Here is a 21,835-nt window from a genome sequence, read left to right on the forward strand (position 1 = left end):
GACGCCTACAGTAATCCACCACAATGATGAAAAGGTAGAATGCAAAGGTATCGCCTTGGAGTACTCCTGCAAACGATCTCGAAAAAATCTGTCTTTCCATCTGCAGTGAGGATGTGAACTCTGGTGTTCGTGTAGAGTAGAGAGACGAGGTCCACAATCTTCTGAGGAATTCCATACTCTCCATAGGCCTGTAGAATCTTCATGAGGCACTTTCTGTCCACAGAATCAAAGGCCTTCCTGAAATCAATAAAGACAATGACAGCAGGAAGGTTCTAGCTCCCTCTAAGATCTTCCTTAGCATTAGTACTTTCTCAATCTCAGGTTGAACGCCAATGAGAATCTTCCTGTTCAGGGTTTTGGTAACCAGCAATGTTAGACAGATTGCTCTGTAGTTGTTGGTGTCAGTGAGATCTTCTTTTTTCGGGTCTGAAATAATTTCGGATTATTTCAAGTAGTAACATTGGCATGAACGGTGTGGATGTTTGTGCCTTGGAGAGAAAATTGAAAGTTAAAATTATCGACAGGTGTTCCACCTCGTACCCTTAAATATGGTAATTCCACCTCGATGTCATGCTTGCCCGGCCCGGGTTGGTCGCAGCATGGTTGGCTAACCAGCGTTAAATACCATGGAAACCTATAGGTTTTGATACCTCTTATCCAACAGTTAGCACTAACAAAGCTTCGAGCAATCTTCCCCAGGACGACAAGCGCAAAGGGATATTCCACTGAAAATGTAAAAAGCACTTGCAGGGCAAGTAGGGCCATTGTTTTTGCTCATTAAAATTATTGTTTCGCTGTGTTCTCGTAGTCGTCGTCCTTGCTTATTTGAGCTTCCTATCATTATTTCTATGTCAGCGATATTTCGAGAACTATTTACTGTTGAAAGGTAATCTTGGAAAACGAAAGACACCTCAACAATTTCGTTTTGTTCTCTTTTCTATTTGGTGCTCTCGGGTCGACTTTTACAGATAGCTTCTCGTTCAATTAACTACCTTTCCTTTAGGTATACAGCTCTTTTTATATCTTCTAAGTTTGGCCTGTCAACAATGTGTCAATCACATGCCAAATGTCACCTGCCAAGCGAAATGCAACTGCGTAGCGTTATTATTTTTACACGTCTTTGTTAGAGCCAGCTCCTATTCAGAAAATGCATGTTCACTTTTAGAAAGCTTTCTTCTGACTTGGCCTGGTATATGTTGCAATACTTAAAGGCTACTTTTACACTCAGATTAGCTAGAAGGCTGTGACATAACAACCAATGAACAAAGTAGCATTGAAAAGAAAGAGGGACGGGCTTAAAGCACCGCCAAATACATAACAAGTAACGCGGACTAGTGGCAAAAGTAATTTAAAATTTGTACACGTGTAGCTGTAAAGTTTCGGTTGGTAATAACTATATAGTGTCAAGAAAAAGTAAATTAAACCTGTGTAAAAGTCTTTTGTGTGTCCATAAAAGAAGGCATCTTTTCTGTCATACCAGTTAAAACATTCTTAATGAAAAACGTAGTGGCTTGGCGTACCAAAGACCTTTCTCCAAACTAGTGACTACAAAGCGGTACTCAGTATAATTACATAAACTATGTGCAGTCAGAAAAATGCATGAAAGGGTTGGATGCCGTGGATTACCAGGCCGTGACGGAGGAGATTTCCTTGAAGGGCCCAAGAAGACCAAGGACAACCTGGTAACACAGGGATCTCCTGGGGCAACCCGTTCTCGCCATTGAATTCGCGATTATCCTGAATTGTTAATTCCCTATTATCGTGAATTTAGAAGACTGAAAGCTTGATATGACTTATGGGAAACGGTCATATATTGTTTGAAAATGAAGACAACCTAAGTAAATGGACATAGGACTCAAACCTGGGCATGTCGATTAACCCGTCACCTAACCACTCGACCACCACACCGCTAACTTCTCAGCGACAATATTTTAAACACTTTTTGATGATAGTGTATTATCACTCGCCAACAACATTAAACACTACAAAAGATCGGTTTCCAAAATCACGACAAAGCTAAACATTTTAAAATCAAAGCTTAGCCCTAAATTATTAATCTAGCTTAGGCCTAATTACTCTTCAGCAGCGATATTCTATGATATTTTTGTTTTTTTTTTGGTAAGGCGGTGTCTTGATCTTCAGTGGTAAAGCGAAAAGAAACGGTTCCTATAGACATGATAGAGTTCAAATTCAATCCACGGATATGATATATTATTCCCATTACCTAGTTACATTCTCCTCTACCAAAAGTCCTGGTACACAGAGTCCAAAATTTACGATAATAGTGAATTCAAATCAAATTAGCAATTCAGGATAATCGCGAATTCATGGGTGAGAACGTGTTGCCTGAAGTAATGGATCCTGGATGGAGAACGTGGCGTCAAGCATCTTCCCGGTTAAAAAGAAGAGAGAGAGAGGAGAGACTGGGCCAAGTACAGCTGCAAGTGTGATGGCTATTAAGAACTGGAAGGAGTGCGCCTTGAACGTAAATGATGGCAAAGATAATGGCCTGATTAAGGTGAGCAACAGATTGCCTTTTTATGACAGAGATGACAAGTTCATATCATTGGTAAACAGTCGCTCGAGAAAGTTTCAATGTGCAAAACAAAATGCAAATCGTTTCCAGAAAGAGGACATTTTTCGAGAAGTAAACGGATGTGTTAATCAGCTGAAGGAGACTTTGATTTCTTCAGTTCAAGTTCTGTTTGCCACAGAAGGAAAGGAAAACTATTCGAGGTAAAAAAAAAAGAAACATTTTACAGCTGGTTTAAAATTTAAACGGATCGCTTTCACTAAAAGTTACATTGTAATGTTCATTTTGTATCCCTTATATTTATCTTTTCTGGGAGGTCTTTTTTCATTAAATCAAAGACATCAATAGAACGAGTTTCGTAAAACCAAAACCAAAGTAATTACTTTGGCCAATCAAAAAGGACGGAGGCAATCCAGTAAACCAATCAAAACTCGACGTAATTACACGTAACCGATACAAAGCGTGGGAAAATATGCACGCACAAGCCACGATTGATTTTGGTTTCACTTCTGATTGGTTGAAAAAGTGGGGCGGGAACTTTGAACCAATCACTGAGTGAAGCAATGCAAAACCAAAGCAATTCGCTAATTACTTTCGACACTCAATTGAAAACTTTTCTAATGATAATGATAATGACATTAGGGTCCCTTAGGTCGGAGAATGAGGACGACTACAACTATGAGCATGCACACTTGGAAAATTAATAGGCCTCTAAACCTTATACATACATATACATGCATAACCTTTATTAACGTGTCTAATCGTTCTAGCGCCACAAGGCACTAATTGGCTACACCTTTAAAACAAATTACATCATCAAACTAGACTAATTACTACTATAAAACATATTAAAAACCAGAAATCAACACTATTCAAGCTAAATACACTTTTACACAATAGAACTAATTGTATATTAAAATGTAAAACTAAATGCGTATATGAGCTCGGACGCTAAGATAAATAAGTAAATATGCGCACGTCCAGTTAACAGCGCTAGCAGCATAAGCGGCATTCCCTCCCACATCTTTCAAGAATTAATGTTATATCCTTTTTACGTATCATTGTTCTAAAAGCTGCCAAAGTTCTAATATTTCTAATATTTATGCGCATGCTCAATAGGGAAAACTCGTACTCCTAGGCCTAGTCGTCCTCGTCTTCCGATTTAAAGGTCTCTAATGATACTGACGACGACGGTGATGATGATCCAGTCTCGACTTCTGGGATGTTGAAATTATCTCCTTAGAAACGTTAAAGTGTCTTTACTTTTATGGCGGCTCATACATTTATAATACAGTTGATTTTATTTCACAGGATTGCGTGTTCACCAAGAAAGTCTTTGATACAGCTCTTCATATGGCCTGGGCTGGTATATACTTTGCGAGTTTATGGCTGTTCACTTTTAACGGTGCTGAATACTCGGCTGAATCATTGCAGTAGTTTATGTCAAATTCTGAGCAAATAAGGAACTAACTATAACCGTTAATTCAGAGGTAGAGAATGGATCATTCTCGTTCCCAGATCCATTCGTTTTCTTTCTCGCGCGAAGGCCCCGCCGCCTAAGAGAAACCATAGCATCTGGGAACAAGAATTGAAAATATGTGAGCGCAAATAAAACTTGTGGACAAGTATCTCGAAAGTTAACTCGGTCTCGAATTCTGATGTTTGAAATACAATCAACTTTCGTCATTTCTCGTTCTCAAAGAAAATTTAAAATGAAAATTATCCATTGCCGCGAACTTTTCTTTCATCTTCTTACAGGTTTTGCGGGATTTATAGCGTTTATTTTTCCATGGAGCTTGGACTTTACAATGCCACATATCGCCCACTAACTACTTTTAATTTGCCAAAAAAAGGTTTTTTTTTTGTAAATCCATTCCAACGGGAAACACAATCGTTCATTTTACACCACCTGTGGTATATCGTTGTCAAACATATGTGCCTACAGAGCACAGTAGGCGTGAAGTTTGGTTATTTCCCTTTGTTTTTCGTAGTACATTTACTTCCTTGTCAAGAGTGTTGACTTGTTATGAATGTTTCTTGTCCGAAGTCCATCCTTAAGCTTGTTTCTTCATACTGATCTATTTTTATGCTATGAGACTCGCTGAACTCAACTGACTTTTATGAATTGTTTTTTGTAGGCGCTAAGACTTTGATCTCAGGGGCGTGAACTCGTTAAATACTCAAAGAATGTTTCTTGTCCAAAGTCCATTGGACTCAGTCATACTGATCTATTTTGATGCTAGGGAAGGCTGAACCCCACTCACTCTTCTGAGTTGTTCGTGAGCGTCGGATCTTCTACAGTGATTTGTTTGATTGAGAAGGTACGAAAATTAAGGAAACGTACACTCACGGGTAGTCTCAGATATGACGTTTTGTATCTCTTGTTTTTGAGTGTTCCTAAGGAGTTCTAACTCACCGGCTTCAGTTATAACATCGTCTTTTTCTCTACAGTGATTTGTTTGATTGAGAAGGTACGAAAATTAAGGAAACGTACACTCACAAGTAGTCTCAGGTATGACGTTTTGTATCTCTTGTTTTTGAGTGTTCCTAAGAAGCTCTAACTCACCTCAGTTATAACATCGTCTTTTTCTCTACAGTGATTTGTTTGATTGAGAAGGTACGAAAATTAAGGAAACGTACACTCACAGGTAGTCTCAGATATGACGTTTTGTATCTCTTGTTTTTGAGTGTTCCTAAGGAGTTCTAACTCACCTCAGTTATAACATCGTCTTTTTCTCTACAGTGATTTGTTTGATTGAGAAGGTACGAAATTAAGGAAACGTACACTCACGGGTAGTCTCAGGTATGACGTTTTGTATCTCATGTTTTTGAGTGTTCCTAAGGAGCTCTAACTCACCTCAGTTATAACATCGTCTTTTTCTCGAAACAGCCTTGCTTGTCGTTTCCTTCAGAAGCAAGGAATCGATAGTGTTTGAATAACGTAAAGGAAGCATCACGTGGATAATTCTCGTGGGCCCGGATAATTACCGAAACTGCAATTTATCGTTTTCCTAATGCGAAGGATCATGTCATGATTTAACATGTAAGACTTATGACTAACCGACAAGGCTCTTGTGAGAGTCAGACACTTGAGAAAGTTAACCTAAAAATAAACGGTGCATGCGTGTTGCTGCCAGATTAAGAACTCTGCAAAGGTTTTCGAGTACGTCATACAGAAGTGGTGTCCGTGTCCCGCTGCTAGCGTGTAACACCTGATCAAACACAAGCACCGCGCGTGCTTTGTTGTTCAGACAGCAAATCTACTCCAGTTCACATTCATTTTCACGACAAGTTGTGCTTTAGGAGCTTTTACTCCTCGATCAATGATTATACCTGAAGTCAGCTGACTTCCTCTCGAAAAATATCGTATTCTTTCATTGTTGGCGAGAGATTGCGCAATTTCTTCGTCCATACATCTTTCAATATATATGGCTTACTTGTCAGATTAAAAAACATAAACACACATTTGAAAGCCTTTGATAGGACGGCGCCTATTAATTCAAAGATATTTTTTTTGGCACAATTTATGATTATGCAGGAAATGAAGATCTTAACAAGTGCCATCGAAATCCAAAAGGAAAATTGGTGTAACCACGTATTTTCCACGATAATTAATGAATAATATTTGCAAAAAGCTTTAAAATACAAAGCAATGTATGGCGTTTTTTTCTCAAATTGAAGTTCAATTATCTTTCAAAAATGCATGGTTACCCCCAATTTTCTTTAAACTGCGCAAAAATGTCACTGTATTAGTGAGCATCACCGATAGGAAACCCGAGTATCTCGAGATGCGCAGAACGTATGCGCAATAACAGTGGTAGGCACCGTCCTTAACAGTATATGCCAGAAGAAATGTTTTGTTTTTTTTTGGTATATTAACTTAAAGCTTTTGTCATAGGTGTATCTTCTACAGGCTCAATATGAACTCAGATAATGAATACCTCCCAGATGGCTTGATAGCTTAACTGGTAGAGTGCTGTTCTAGTATCGCACAGGTCGGGTTCGAATCCCATTCAAGCGTGAACTTTTCAGGCTTTAACTTCTTTCGCTACGATGATCAATATTTTAATAGAAATCTTAAAAGCTGGTCACACGCTCAGATGAAAATGCAGCCTATGCATGCAGAAGCAACCCAAACCCTGTGATGATGCAATTGACCAGCTTGCAGCAAGTGCTGCGCATTAGCTCGGTCATGGGATCAAATCCCGTTGAAGGCCTGGATTTTTCAAGCTTACTTGCAACTGTTTAAGGTTTTCATTAGTTAACTGTAATGATCTTCCTTCATTTGTTGTTCCTTCCTCAGTTCAAATATATAACAATTCATATTATTCTAAGAATTATTTCATCGATCTCTTTCGGGATGCAACCGGAACTCGCAACTGAAGGTCATGACTTCTTAAGTGTAAAATGCACATTGCAACGTGCCCTTTGATAAATAAATTGCACTTTCGGAAAGACTATAAACCCTTTATTAGAGCTACATATTACGCAAAGACAACTTGAATGATCTCCTGGAAAATAAAACTCAGCTCAGTTGACAGTTATGGAAAAAAAACACTGTCAAGTTATTGGACTACGACACGTACGCAATGCGTGCCTGTGTGCCTTTTTGTTAAAATATCCCGTATCTCGTAAATTCCCCCCCCCCCCCCCCCAAATATCCCGTACCCCTATAATTTGCTACCTAAATATCCGGTATCCTGATAACCCCCAATAGGGCTTCGCTGTTTGCATTCACAAATTTCGTAACATTAATAATAAGAGTTTTTACAACAAACAACTTCAAATTAAATTACAGATTTATCTTTCTGGTAATCTCTCGTCATTTTCCGAAGCTTACCTATAACTGAAATTCACTGGAACTGGACAATTTGTGTTAATTGTTTTTGCGCATCCCACGGATACGTCCTTATAGGCGTCTTGTTAATGTTAGATCAGAACCAGAAGCAGTTGCAAGCAAGTTTGAAAAAATGCATCCAGGCCCTGAATGCGGATTCGATCCCATTACCGTAATTTTGTGCTGGACTTTCTCTGCCAACTGAAATATCCTCAACCAGCTAGGATCTGGTCAGTTGCAAGTTCAAGTTACATATCAGGTGAATGCTGAAATGATTTCAAGAATACTTGCGTGTTATTGAATTACGGAATGGACATGAAATGAAAGTTGGAAAAAAAATTTTCTGTATATATGTCATTCCATTTAGCAGAGATTGCGTGGTCCAGTGGTTAGGGCGTCGGATTTGCATGCGGCTGACACAGATTCAAATCCCGTTCTAACCTCTGGTATGGATTTGTTTCCGGTTGTTCCAGGTTCAACTTTACCACGCCTTGTAAATAGTCTATTGATTGCCTCATAAACTTGTTGTTCTTAAGTCCAATCCTTCAATTCAAGCATTATCTCTTGCATTGTTAAATTCAGACAAACAATGACCAATTCAATGTCTGAATTGCCGAATTGGATGTTTGAATTGCCAAATTGAATAAACAAAAGAACAAAGAGAACATAACAATATTTAATCAACAACGCCAAATCAGAATAACAATGGTTCTTTTCTCTTCTACCACTTTGGTCAGATACATGAAAGTCTACTTAAGGTTTGGGCTTAAGAACAAGTTTGAGTTTTGGTGGGGTGGATACCTAATGCCTCCTGCCAGTTTGAGGTTTCTTAATTCATGTTTCTTTTTAGTTTGAATTGTTTCTTTCAGGTTATTAAAAATGGTGTGCCCGTGAGCAGCTTGATGGCCAAGCGCACTTCCACAATAAACAAAGCATTTACTTTTTTTTTTTTTTTTTTTTTTTTACCGTAACATCTAGCGTATATCGCTATACTCTAAAAAGGAAAAATCATGGGAAAATTGAAATTATTGCAACCATTGCAGATGCAGGTAATGCAAAAAATCTGTTTGGATCTTACTTCAATTTTCTCTTTTCCCACAGAATATCAGAGAGAAGAAATAACTTCTATCCTCATCAAAATGTCTTGGATCTTGCTGACGCTACTTTTCATGTCACTTTCGTATAAGAGTTTTGCAGCGGGGGATAACAATACTGGTGGCCCGTATTGCAATGACAACGTAAGCGAATAATTATACCAACTAACTCCATTTTGAATGAAATAAAAACAAACATTATAACATGATCATAATGTCATTTTATCTCAAGGCTTGTCATAGCTGAATTAAATGCCAATTTAAGTTTCTCAGCTGGAGTATGGGGCGCGGACATTCTCTCACAACTAGCCAATAAAAAAGGAATAGTTCGGATAACATCAACTGAGTTCAGTATATCGTGCGTTCCTTCTCGCCTTCGTTCTCATCGTGTTAAAATCCTGAGGCTTTCCCAGTGCACTACAAGACATTTTTTGGCGACGTCACGCAGCAATGCTAGACTTACTTCCACTTTCTCTAGATCATGAACTCAAAGACTTGGTCTTTACTCAAAGACTTGGTCTTTTTTCTATAAATGCCTTTACTGTAGTACTTAATATTTAGATGTCCTGAACTACGTATCTTTTGTTTCTTACGGTCGTACAAGACAAAGTACTAAAAGTCCTTTAATCTACGCACTCCTCTTTGCAAAACATCTACTTCACGGGCCGTACTTTAAAAGAATAGTTAATTTAAAAGGGAATCTCCACTAAAACAAGAAAACAACTTTAAACCACAGAACATAATGTTTACAATTCAAATTGTTCAAACTTTTTCCAACGAAGGCTTTTGTACACGAAAAAAATTAATTTCAAAAACGCTTGCTTTGGCTTTCAAATTTCCCGGGTGCAGTCATCTCGAATAATTGTGACGTGTCGTGGTTGCCCTATTGTTTCAGAACAAACGCTCGTTGTGTCAGAACAATAGGGCAACCACGCATGTCACAATTATTCAAGATACAAACCCTTTCATTGGAAAAAGTTTGAAAAAATTTAATTGTAAACATTATGTTCTGTGGTTTAAATTTATTTTCCTGTTTTAATGGAGGTTTCCTTTAAACTATGGAACAATGTTGGTAAGCTAGCACTCCTAACCAGTTTTCCCTCGCCTACTGCCGTTTTAACGTTTTGTCTACAAATTCAATGAAATCAATTACCCCTGCACGTGCACGCGAGTCCCTACGTTCCCATGCCACTCTTGATTTTTTTCAAACGAATGTTTGGGTATTTATTTCATTTTAATCTAGGTCTTATTCTAGGGGTGGTGCCTCGCATTAGACGTTAGTCCCATTGCACCTCTCCCTTTTGGGTTTTGCTTCTTTGTTTCTTTTTTTCTTTCTTTCTTTCTTATTTATTTGCTTTTCGTCGTTTCGTGTTTATATTATATATTATAAGAGAAGTACCCAATAAAGCTAACAGAAAAAAAAAACTCCTAACTGCTAACGTTTGAATTTATGGTGGGCTTTAGCTCTTGGGTATACAATGTTTCTTTCATTCAGTACACACACATCAAGTTAATATAAACTGCATTTTTTTACAAATGTTTGTCACCGCTGTTTGTATTTTATTCTTAAATGGAAAGGTTGCTTCAGCTGTAACAGCATGCTAATGTGCTTACAATTTTAAGAGTAATCAATCAACAGATAAATAAAGATATCAGTAAGTTTTGTTTGCTCTCCGATCCAGCAAGTCTCGTCAATTTGCCGTTGTGGTATTCCCGGCATGCATGGCAAGCCTGGATCCCCAGGATTCCCAGGCCGCGATGGGCGGGACGGCCGTGACGGTTTAAAAGGGGATCAGGGACAAAGTGGAGCGGCTGGTGTCCAAGGTCCTCCCGGTCAAAAAGGAGAGCGAGGAGAGACTGAGGCAAGTGGAGCTTCAGGTGTGATGCCCTTCAAGAACTGGAAGGAGTGCGCCTGGAAAATTAGCGATGAAAGAGATAATGGCCTGATTAAGGTGAGCTGAGCAACGGAATACACTAACCATTAGTCTGTAAGCAGGCTTTAGTGTTTGAGAGTTTTGAAGAAAGCAACCGTGGACAATCTTCCTGTCGGTGTGCATTGGATCAGTCGCTTGAGCTGATCGGCAAAATTGCAAGTTGAGAAGCTAAATATTTTGAGGAACAGCCGATACAACGTAGATTTGATATAAGTGGTGTACTGTATTTCGGCTGGCCAAACCAGCCTTGTTCAGGTACGACGAGATTTTACATTGGATTGCTTCTATGTACATATATATGGTAAATGGATGTTGATGTTATACTGGAAGAATGTGATAAAATATGGTAGTTACAACAAATTTGAATTGAAATACTAAGAGTAACGGAAAAATAACGGAAGTGACTGTAAATAATAAACTGAATCTAATACGTTTCTTCGTGGATATTAAGACCCGTCCGTTGGGATCAATTGCCTTGCCTTTTGAGATTAAAAAGCTTGCCTGGCCTTACGGATCGAGTTGGAAAATATTTTTTTCCACAGGAATTAAATGCATGTCCTTAGAAATGTTGTAGGGATAGGAGATTGAGGAAATGTTCTGCGACTGTAGTAGGTTTGGATTTGGTGTTAGCGTTATCTTAAGTGCGGCGGTGTTCATTGAAACGGTCTTTTAAACTTCGTTTAGTTTCTCCTATGTACTGTAAATGTCATATGTTACATTGAATCCTGTAGATAAGGTTTTTAGTTTCGCAAGTTATGTGTGAATTAATAGAGCGTGTTTCGCCAGTAGAGAAGAATGTGTAGTTGGTTAGTCCATGGAAAATGTGAAGACAGGTAGCGCAGTTTTTGCCACAGCGAAAAGAACCGGGAGGAAGTGCGGAATTAGAACGAGTTACATTAGGGGACAGTTTACCTGTTACTAGGACGTCTCGAAGGTTAGGGGAGCGTCTGAAAGCCACAACTGGTAGATGTAGGAAAGCAGTTTTGCAGTGGTCAGAGGAAAGAAGTAGATTTAGACCGTTTTAATGAACACCGCCCGCCGCACTTTAGATAAAGCTAATACCAAATCCAAAACTACTACAGTCGCAGAACATTTACTCTCCTTTCCCCACAACATTTCTAAGGACATGCAATTAATTCTTATCGAAAAAATATTTTCCAACAGAGAATCGATCCGTAAGGCCAAGGAAGCTTTTCTTAATTTCAAAAGGCAGGATAATTGATCCCAACGGTCTTAATATCCAAGAAGAAACGTATTAAATTTCAGTTTTAATTATTATTTACAGTCACTTTCGTTATTTTTCCGTTACTCTTAGTATTTGAATACAAATTTGTTGTAACTACCATACTTTATCACATTCTTCCAGTATTACATCAACATCCATTTACTATATAATTATATGTACATAAAAGCAATCCAATGTAAAATCTCATTGTACCTGAAGAAGGCTGGTTTAGCCAGCCGAAATAAAGTGCACCACTAAAATTAAATCTACGTTGGTACAGTATCGGCTCTTGCTCAATATATTTAGCATCTAGTGTTTGGCCTTCGCATTCAAGCACTACTCTCTTTCTTTGTAATGAAGTCCTAAATCTAATAACATTTTGTTCCAAAGGTAATAAACTCTTAAGAGTGGCATTAGGCCCTAAAAGTATTGACGTCATGCTAACGTCATTAAGAACTGGATGAAATGCGCATGGAACGTGAACGATGGTAAAGATAATGATCTTATTATGATTAGAATCAGATTGTTTTTTTGATAGCAGGGAAGACAAGTCTATATCGTTGGTAAACACTCGCTCAAGAAAGTTCAGTTTTAATGTGCAAAACACATGTGCACGTCATTTCCTGGAAGAGGACGTTTCTCGTGAAGGAAACAGATTTGTTAATCTGCTTAGGAGAATTAAATTTCTTCATTCGAATAAATAATGTTGGATAGATCAAACAATTGAGTATTTGCCACAGCGAGAAAAGGAAAACTATTCGAGGTAAAATCTTTGATTCCGACCTTTCTTGAAATTTAGAGGGATTTGTTGTGGCTAAAACTTACACTTTAGGGTTTGTTTAGTGATCCCTTATTTTTATCTTTTCTGGAATTTCATTTTTTTTCCAAATGCTTTGCATAACTATATTAGCGCAACTAATAATCATAATAATATGATAATAGAAATAATAGTATAGTAATTTATTACCGACTTCTGGGAGCTGAAATTATCTCTACTTTTATGGCTGCTCATACATTAAATGTAGGACGATTTTTATTACCCAGGATTGCGTGTTCACCAAGAACTTCTCTGATACAGCTCTTCATGTGGCCTGGACTGGTACTCTTCGAGTTGCAGACTGCGCGTATTGCTGTAAACGCTGGTACTTCACTTTCAATGGTGATGAATGCTCGCCTTCCCTCCCTATTGATGGTGTTGTGTACTTAGCTTTGGCGGGTCAAAATCCTCTTCGCGTCCGCCATATTGAAGGGTACTGCAACAACATTCACAAGGGAAAGGTGCGAGTGGAATTCTGGGTCGGCAATTGTCCTGGATATGGAAATGCTGATGCCAACACAGGTTGGAATGCAGTGTCCCGGATCTTTGTTGAGGAAGTTGCTAAACCTCAAGCTTAGATATCAACATAAAAGCTTCAGTCCGGCAAAAGCTCTTTAAAGGGACATAAATCATTTAAATGTATAGTTAAATAAGTATACATTAATATCATCGTGGATAACGGCCACTTTGGTATATTGGGGCTGCTTTTGATTGGAATAAAATTCTGCTGAATAAAAAGCCGGATTACAAATTAAAGTTTTCTCTAAGTATGATTCTTGTTCTCTCGACTTTCTGTGTATGTTTTTCTTCACTTTAATTTTTTCACAATGTGTAGTCAGGAGAGGTTTTCCCACTCTTCTCAAAGTCAAAGTTTGGAGATTCGTCAAAAAATGTGATACCTACCACAAAGGCCATTTTTGTCACTTCATGCAAAACAGAAAAGCCGCCAAATCTTAAGGCTGATTTTCACTAGTGACGGAGTCGGAGTCGGGGTCGTAATCAGAAGCGCAGAGCGATACGATGTAGTGAAAATCAAACCATGGGAGTCGGAAGCAGAATACCGATTCCGCTTATGACTCCGTTACTTACGATCCGGTGAAAACTGCATTGTCGGAGTCGGAGGCAGAAACGGAAGAAAAAAACAATCACGATGCTCGATTCGAAGCACTGTGATTGGTTGGTTCTTTCGCTTCTGCTTCCGACTCCGACAATCTAGTTTCACTGGATCATAAGCGACGGAGTCATAAGCAGAGTCGGAAGAAAATGGAAACGTTCTGATTCTTCTGACTCTGATTCCATCGAGCTTAAACTCCGACTCCGTCGCTAGTGAAAACCAGCCTTTACGTTTCACCACGTCATTAGAACTGACAAACCTGGTGGTTTTTTTTCCTAAAAATAGCCGCTTAGTATGACCACACGCTAAAAGTAGATCGCTTGAAAAATTATCATTGAAAGATACCATATAAGGCGGATATATTTTCTTACCTCTTTTGACCTCCATTATATTTGTTGCACGAGTATAAAATTGAAGGAATCACAAAAACTGGCAGGTAGTGAGATGACTGGCAAAGCGATTAATGCGGAGCTTGTTTAACACTACAGCTGAACACGAAATGTTAATAAACATGGCAACCCAAAAATTCCATTATCAGCTGAATGTTTCGGTTATTAATTTGTCAGCTTTTCAGTTCTTTGTTAACAAACGTACCAGGAATTTCTCTGCGCTGTCGGTTAAAAACAGAAATATTGAGTTGATTCAAAGTTGACCACTAACACACCCATAGTTTGCGTTTTCCCTCCTCCCAGTCCAGAAATGATTTAAGGCACTTTTAAATAATGAAGAGGAATTGAAAATCCGGAATTTAGACTGTGGCATGGAAAACCGATATCAATAACGAGAAACTTTAAGATATGTCTAGAAATGCACATAATTTGATGCACAACTATTGTACCATGCAAGCGTTACGAAGTGTCCTCTTGCTCTTCTCCTCAACTTCAACATCAGCCACGTCTGGGATGACATATACGTTATTTAAAGGAATGGAGATCCGTCCGTAGGGAAAAAAAAACCTTGGCCGAGGTCTCGAGTACGGTCCGAGACCGAAGGCTGAGGGCCCTACTCAAGAACGGTAAATAACGGGATCCCGTTGAAGTCACCTAGATTTTTCAGGTATTTAAAGGAGACAAATGAAATGAATATATAGTGTCTCATTCGTCTATAAGAGACAATTGCTTAAATTATCGTGATAAGTTGGAGGATCACTTCTCCCTTTTATCTATCATGACCCGCACGGTAAATATATACTAGATCCTGAACCACTTCAAAGCGTTTTCTGCGTTTTCCGGGGAATGGATTCCAAGAAACGCGCAAGCAAATTACCCGCGCGAAAAAAAGGCTCGCTATGTGGAGTGCAGGGATGGCGCGGTGGTGAGAGCACTTGTCTCCCTCCAATGAGACCCGGGTTCGACTCCTAGCCTCGGCGTCATATGTGGGTTGAGTTTGTTGGTTCACTACTCTGCACCGAGAGGTTTGTCTCCGGATAATCCGGTTTTCCCCTTGCCTCAAAAACCAACATTTGACTTGATTTGCGTTTATTGTCAATTTCAATTTACAGTGTCTTCAATTAGTGGTCCAGCGCTAGAACGACTAGGCAGTGAAATATAGTTCCTTTCCTTTCCTTTTAGCTAAAATCGTGAAAACCGGAAAGTAGGTGACGTTCCCTGATTTTTGATATACAATCAAGATTCGTCATTTCGCATTCTCAAAAGAAATTTCAAAGAAAATTATCTGATGGAACTCTTATCTTAATATTTTTGTTACATCTTTTCAATGAGTAACTTAAGTTGTACCCGATATTTTTTTCCATATATTACTTATTACGCTAATGAATTTGAAAAAAAAAAAATTGGGCTGTAATCGAATTGGTTTTAGAGATATTTATTGAAAAGTGAGTTTTAAAGGATCTTAATGCAGTGCCATACAGTTGCCATGGCAACAACCAAGGCCTTGAAGACACCGTTCATTACCCTACAATAGTTTAATGTACAGATATTAAACTGTGACGTTGCCTTTCTGATAGGATTTAATCTTTTAACGTTGTGCACCCACTGCTAATAATTGCAGAAACCGTTTCGATCCTCCATGATGACAACATTTTTTGGGGGGGAAGAGTTCTAAAGCAATAAACATGATTGGGAAGAAGATAGAGTAAAAGTGATAGTAAAATATGCAATGATAAATAATTGATCAAATTAAATGTTATCGGACTCTATAATCAGGATTTAGAGCGTCTATTTTTCCATGGAGCTTGGACTTTAAAATTGGCTACATATCGCCCCCATCTGTACTTTTGCCAAAACAAGTTCTCTTTGAATTTGTGTTGTCTCACTTCTGACATTTTGTGAGCACTGAATGATCTTTGATGGGCCGGAGAGCTCATTTGAGGACAGCGGAAAATCTTAGGGATCCTCAAGGAAAAAACCAACGGCTCAAAATTGAGGTTTAGCGGTCGTGCCTGATACAGGAAAATATTACCAGTAAGCGCTGCTTCTATGATCATGATTTTCTGTCATTGAACATGAAGGGGTTCACGAGTTGTCAAACAGAGAGGAGTTGCACACAAAATGTTCAGTGATCGATTGGCGTAGAGTGGAAATTTATCTATTTATTTATTTATTTCGGATACAAACGCTTTCACTGAAAAAAGTTCAAACAATTTTGATTGTAACTGAATAATTACGTTGTGTGGTGTTAAGTTTATCTTTGTGCTTCAGTGGAGTTTCCCTTTAAACTAATGGCGGCCGTTAGTCAGTTATTAATAAAAATTGAGTTGTTTCTAAGTTGCCCGCTAATATATAACACACCCAAAGTTTGCTTTTTCCCTCCTTCTAGTCCAGAAATGTTTCAAGGCACTTTCTTTAATGATGAACGGGAATTGAAATTCCGTGGCGCAGAAAACTGTATGATACCAATGACGAGAAACTTTTGGCGACTGTAATTCTAAAGAACTGTCCAAAACATATTTGTTTTAAATACTCTTTCCCAGGAAGTCGATTTTTATAGAGCCTTAGATGTGGGAAAAAGCAGCTGTTGAACTTCGGGAAAGGGCCGGTTTGATACTGGGTTGATCGTTACAAACTATTTTTTCGTAATGGGTTTAAATACAGGAGTTATATCATAATTAAGTGAAGTACGATCGTTCGGGTGAGTGTAGTCCTTACTGTAGGGTGACAATGACTAAAACAGTCCCTCTCAGGACGATAATCACTCGGATGATCGTACTTCACTTAATTGTGAAACAATTATTTCAAAGGGATCGCTCATTGAGAATTGCGATGAAAGTAGGTTGTGAAGTCAAGCCGGTATCGAACACATTCTCCATTCTCTTTTAGATGCGATGATTCAACTCTGGGCCAGATTATCAAGATACAATGACATTATTAAATGCAATATACTGCAAATAAGACTCTTGCTTTTATTGCAATAAATATCAGCTAGTGCCAGCTATTATAAATTATACTTAATTACATAAAAAATGTTTTGTTAGTGTAATAATATTTACAAATAAAAACGCCTGCTTACCACAACTCTGCAATGCATTTTTCGATTTGATAAATTTCTCACTTAAATTTAAGGGAAACCGTAATAATTGTGACTTTAAAGATATTTACAAACTGTACAAAATTTACAACTGTAAAATTTTCATGATAAGTAATTATTGTACATTACATTAATTTTCTACATAATGATTTGCATGATAAGTAATTATACATTAAATTTGTAAATGATGTATATTTAAAATTTTCATTCCCTTTTGTGTGTGGCTCACATGGGCCTGTGTGTCCCCATTCGCACCTTTCCCCTTTGGGAATCCCATTCAAATTTCATCCATATATTTATCCAGCTACTACCATTTATTTCTTTAGTGTGTATTGCCTATTAATTAAGTTGGAAAGAAAGAAAGTTCTTACTAAACATACAAATGTAACAATTCTTTAAACTTTGTACAGTGAAATCTTTTACCTTTGTTCACGTTTTATGGGACATGTGACTGTGTGCAAGAAATGGCAGCAAAAATAAACAAAAACAGGTCCATTAAATTTTTTTACATACAAAACAGGCATAATATTCAGGTGTACCTTCTCTTCAATTTCTTCTGCACGTTTTTTTGCAGTTACTATTAGTTGCCATACACCTAGAATGAAGTAAAAAATAAATTTAATGAACACAATGGTGTTCCCGTGAGGAATGAATCAACAATTAAATGAATGAACCAACGATGAAATGATATATGAAATGAATCATATATGAACTGTTCCCTCACGGGAACATTGGAACCCACAAATGACCAACTACCAACGTCAGTGGCTTCATAGTTCAGTTGCTTAGAGCATCGCACCGCTATCGCGAGGTCACGGGTTCAAACCCTATTGAAGTCCTGAATTTTTCAGGCTTCTATACGCAATTGCAAATGTTTGCGTTCATAACTGCGAGGATCATAGCTTCACGCAATTTTTTTTAATGATGAAGAGGAATTGAAAATCCGGAATTCAGACTGTGGCGGAGGGAACCGATATCGATAACGCGAAACTTTTGGCGACTGTAATTCAGAAGAACTGTCTAAAACATCATTGGTTTATAAACTTTTTCCATGAAAATCGCTTTTTATAGAACCTCTGAAGTCGGAAAGCGAATCTGTTGAACTTCTGGAAAGGATTTGATACTGGGTTGACATTACAAAGTATTCTTTCGTAAGGGGTCATATCATAATTAAGTGAAGTGCTGCGATCGTCCAGGTAAGTGTAGTCCGATCCTGAAAAGGACTTTTTAGGCTGACATTGACCAAACAGTCCTTCTCAGGACAACACTCACCAGGACGACCGTCGGTACCTTATTTAATTGTGAGCTTATTCTCTTGAAAATTGCGATGAAACCAGTTTGTGACGTCAAGCCGGTATTGAACGCATTCTTCGTCCTCGTTCCGTCGTGGACAAACTGCAGGCAGTTTTTAGGAGGCTAGACAGAGTTCTCTGACCGCGCGGGGAATGGATCCAAAAATTGCCTGCAAGATAAATGCCATTCTCGTTCCCAGATCCCATTCGTTTTTCTTTCTCGTGCGAAGGCTCCGCCGGCTAAGAGAAACGATGGGATCTGGGAACGAGAATGGAAAAATGTGAGCGTAGACCGGAAATAGGTATCTCAAAAACTAACTCGGTCACGTATTCTGATTTTTGAGATACGATCACCTTTCGTTATTTCTCATTCTCAGTATAATTTAGAATATAAAATTATCCATTGCCGGGAACTTTTATTTCGTCTTTTTACAGCTTTTCCGGGATTTACAGCGTCTATTTTTCCATGGAACGTGGACTTTGAAATGCCACATATCGCCCACTATCTACTTTTAATTGGCAAAAACGTTTTTTTTTTTAACTCCATCCCAACACGAAACACAGAAATTCGTTTTACACTATATCGTCGTTATAAAATACGTGCCTACAGAGCACGGAAGGGGTGAAGTTTGGTATTTCCCTTTCTTTTTCGTAGTACCGTAACGTCTACTTCGGTGTCAAGTACGTGAGCTTGTTATGAACCATTTCTCGTCCGAAGTCCATACTTGTTCCTTCATACTGATCTATTCTTATGCTTTGAGACTCACTGAACCTACCTGACTTTTATGAGTTGTTTGTCAACATCGGGACTTTGCTCTCAAGGGCACGAACTCGTCAAATACTCAAACAATAAGGACCTTTAGATAGGCCGGACGAGGATGACTACGAGTACAAGTTTTCCGCTCTGAGCATGCGCACTTCCAAAAAATGTCGGCCTCCAAACCTTATGCACATGCTCAGTACGGATAACTTGTACTCGAAGTCATTCTCGTGCTCCGAATTTTCTTGGCCGAAGTCCATTGAGACTTCATACTGATCTATTTTAATCGGTTAGGAAAGGCTGAACCCAACTCACTCTTCTGAGTTGTTCACCAGTGCCGGGTCTTCCACAGTGACTTGTTACATTAAGAAGGTACGCAAATTAACACTCACTGGTATTTCTAGGTATGACGTTTTGTATCTCTTATTTTTTAGTGTTCCTAAGCAGCTCTAACCCACCTCAGTTAAAACATCGTCTTTTTCTCGGAACAGCTTTGCTTGTCGTTTCAGTGCTTCACTAGAAGCAGGGAATCGATAGTGTTTGTGCAACGTAAGCGAAGCCAAATTTGATTAGAGAAATCATCAAGTGGATAGTTCTTCAGTATGGGCCCGGATAATTAACGAAACTGTTATTTATCATTTTACCTAATGGAAAAAATAATGATTTAATACGTAAGGCTTACGACTAGCTGGCAAGGCTCTTGTGAGAGTCACACGTCTTGAAAAAATTAATCTAAAGATAGCGGTGCATGCGCGTTGCTGTCAGAATAAGGGCCCGCAAAGGCCTTGCATTACGTCAGAAAGCAGTGGGGTCCGTGTCCTGCTGCATGCGTGTTATACCTGACCAAACTCACGCACCGCACGTGCATAGTTGTTGCACAGCACCTTAACTCAAGTTCACATTGTTCAAGTTGAGTTTTAGGAGCTTTGGTCTCCCTTTTACTCCTCGCGATCGATCAATGTGGATTATTATAATACCAAAGTTTAATAAAAGTAAACTTTTACTGTCTATCTAATCTATATAATAAAAAGACTTTCTGTCGAAAAAAAACGTATTCTTTCAGTGTTAGAGAGAGATTGTTCCCTTCACATTGTCGAATGCTATCGTACGTAACATACAAGACTTTGCGGACAAGAGCTACAAGTGTCTGGCAAAGACACTTCGATCTTGTGACCTTTTCAAAGAGTTGACATTTAGGGAAACTTTTACTGTCTATCTAATCTATATAATAAAAAGACTTTCTGTCGAAAAACATCGTATTCTTTCAGTGTTAGGGAGAGATTGTTCCCTTCACATTGTCGAATGCTATCGTACGTAACATACAAGACTTTGCGGACAAGAGCTACAAGTGTCTGGCAAAGACACTTCGATCTTGTGACCTTTTTAAAGAGTTGACATTTAGGGAGACTTCTGTGTCGACTGCAAATTTTGGAAGTTACATTTCAGGAAATCTGCGTATATTGAAATTTTAGAAGTACAGATTTTAGCTACATTTAAGGAAAGCTATCGGTTATATGTAAAGGGCATGCATATCGCTTTTTAAAGTGCCACTACGACGAAAATTGATGCATTTCTTTTCGGTATTTTTTAACGTCACATTATTTAATATGTTCAAAAAAAGGTGAATTGCTATAAATTTGATCAATATATGCTCACCCAGCACTAAAATAGCTGGCCGGTGAAGGCAGAGGAAGTTCTTCCATTTTAATCGGACACTGCCGCTTCTAGGCGAATTATGGATCGAAATTTCAGCTTCGTCGTTGTGACCTTGATCACAGTCTTGGGACTTGACAGCGCCAACCAGGCACACTGTAGATAAAACTGGAGAAAAAGACTTTTCAGAAGGCACACACTTCTCATCCGCTCTGCGCTGCATACAAGAGCAGCCACATTTGTTTTGATGCGTTGAGTCCCTGACGTCATTTCCTCTTAATGACAACTCGGCCCGACTCTCAAAGTTCTGTCCCGGTCATTTTTGAATCCGGTAATGGCGCGAAGCGAAATCGGCTCGAATACGAAATTCAACGTTAAAATAATGGGACCCCGTAGAAAATTTGACTTGAAACTTGGCGTGGTAAGTAATAAGTACTTTTACTTTCGAAATATGAAGAGAGTAGAATAACCATATTTTTGATCATAGTGGCACTTTAAATTAATTTAATATTTACTGTTTGATGTAAATAGTTTTAGCCAGAGTTTTTTTACATTTATTTTATTGTATATAGCTCGTGCAGTATTCATTTTTTTTTTTTTAAGATATTTATTTTTTATTTGCACGACCCCACAAGCTGCAGAGCTTTAAAACTTTTATTGTGCTAAAATAAAGGCTCTCTATCTTTAATCTTCCATACATTTTTCTCACGAGCCTAAAAGTCTGAAAGTCCGAAACTCTGGTGCTGCATATTATTAATTCACCCACGTACACAAGCATTTCATTCTTAAACTAGTGTTTGACAATTTTTCTCCTCGATCCCGCTCTCTAAGATTTTAAAGTTAGATAAGGACCTTAAGCAGTTGCAAGCAAGCATGAAATTCTCTAGGCCTTGAACGGGATTTTATTTTATTCTATGACATGACCGTGCGATTGGGCTGAACTTGTTCTGCCAACTCAGGAAAATATTGTCAACCAAGTGGGAGTTGGTCAATTGCATCAGAGGTGAATGAATGAAATGATTTTGAGAATATTTAACAATTATTCGCCGAAGGCGAAGTGATTATCGGTGAATATTCACCGAGACGAAGT

The 21,835-nt window shown here is 38.4% G+C and overlaps 2 protein-coding genes across 8 annotated transcripts in view; both read left to right on the forward strand.

Moving 5' to 3' along the window:
* The window catches only part of LOC138014533 (collagen triple helix repeat-containing protein 1-like), a 42,140-nt gene extending 28,950 nt beyond the window's left edge, over positions 1 to 13,190 (forward strand). For 2 of the 6 annotated variants that reach the window (XM_068861637.1, XM_068861638.1), the window contains exons 3-4: positions 10,147 to 10,416; positions 12,668 to 13,190. In XM_068861637.1, the coding sequence (XP_068717738.1) occupies positions 10,147 to 10,416; positions 12,668 to 13,018 (621 nt within the window). In that variant the 3' untranslated portion in view covers positions 13,019 to 13,190. Of the gene's footprint in view, positions 1 to 4,802; positions 4,855 to 4,984; positions 5,046 to 5,130; positions 5,182 to 5,276; positions 5,337 to 7,482; positions 7,630 to 7,743; positions 7,817 to 8,471; positions 8,609 to 10,146; positions 10,417 to 12,667 lie in introns of those variants that run through there. The other 4 variants (XM_068861634.1, XM_068861635.1, XM_068861633.1 and 1 more) reach the window with 4 other exon arrangements.
* Positions 13,191 to 19,391: 6,201 nt separating this feature from the next.
* Positions 19,392 to 21,835, forward strand: part of LOC138014541 (collagen triple helix repeat-containing protein 1-like) — a 9,294-nt gene continuing 6,850 nt past the window's right edge. Inside the window, exon 1 of one of the 2 annotated variants that reach the window (XM_068861652.1) lies at positions 19,392 to 19,464. The gene's annotated coding sequence lies outside the window, so the exon portion shown is untranslated. Of the gene's footprint in view, positions 19,497 to 21,835 lie in introns of both variants that reach the window. The other variant, XM_068861653.1, reaches the window with a different exon arrangement.

Source organism: Montipora capricornis, chromosome 8 (genome assembly GCF_036669925.1).
Source record: "Montipora capricornis isolate CH-2021 chromosome 8, ASM3666992v2, whole genome shotgun sequence".
Taxonomy (NCBI): domain Eukaryota; kingdom Metazoa; phylum Cnidaria; class Anthozoa; order Scleractinia; family Acroporidae; genus Montipora; species Montipora capricornis.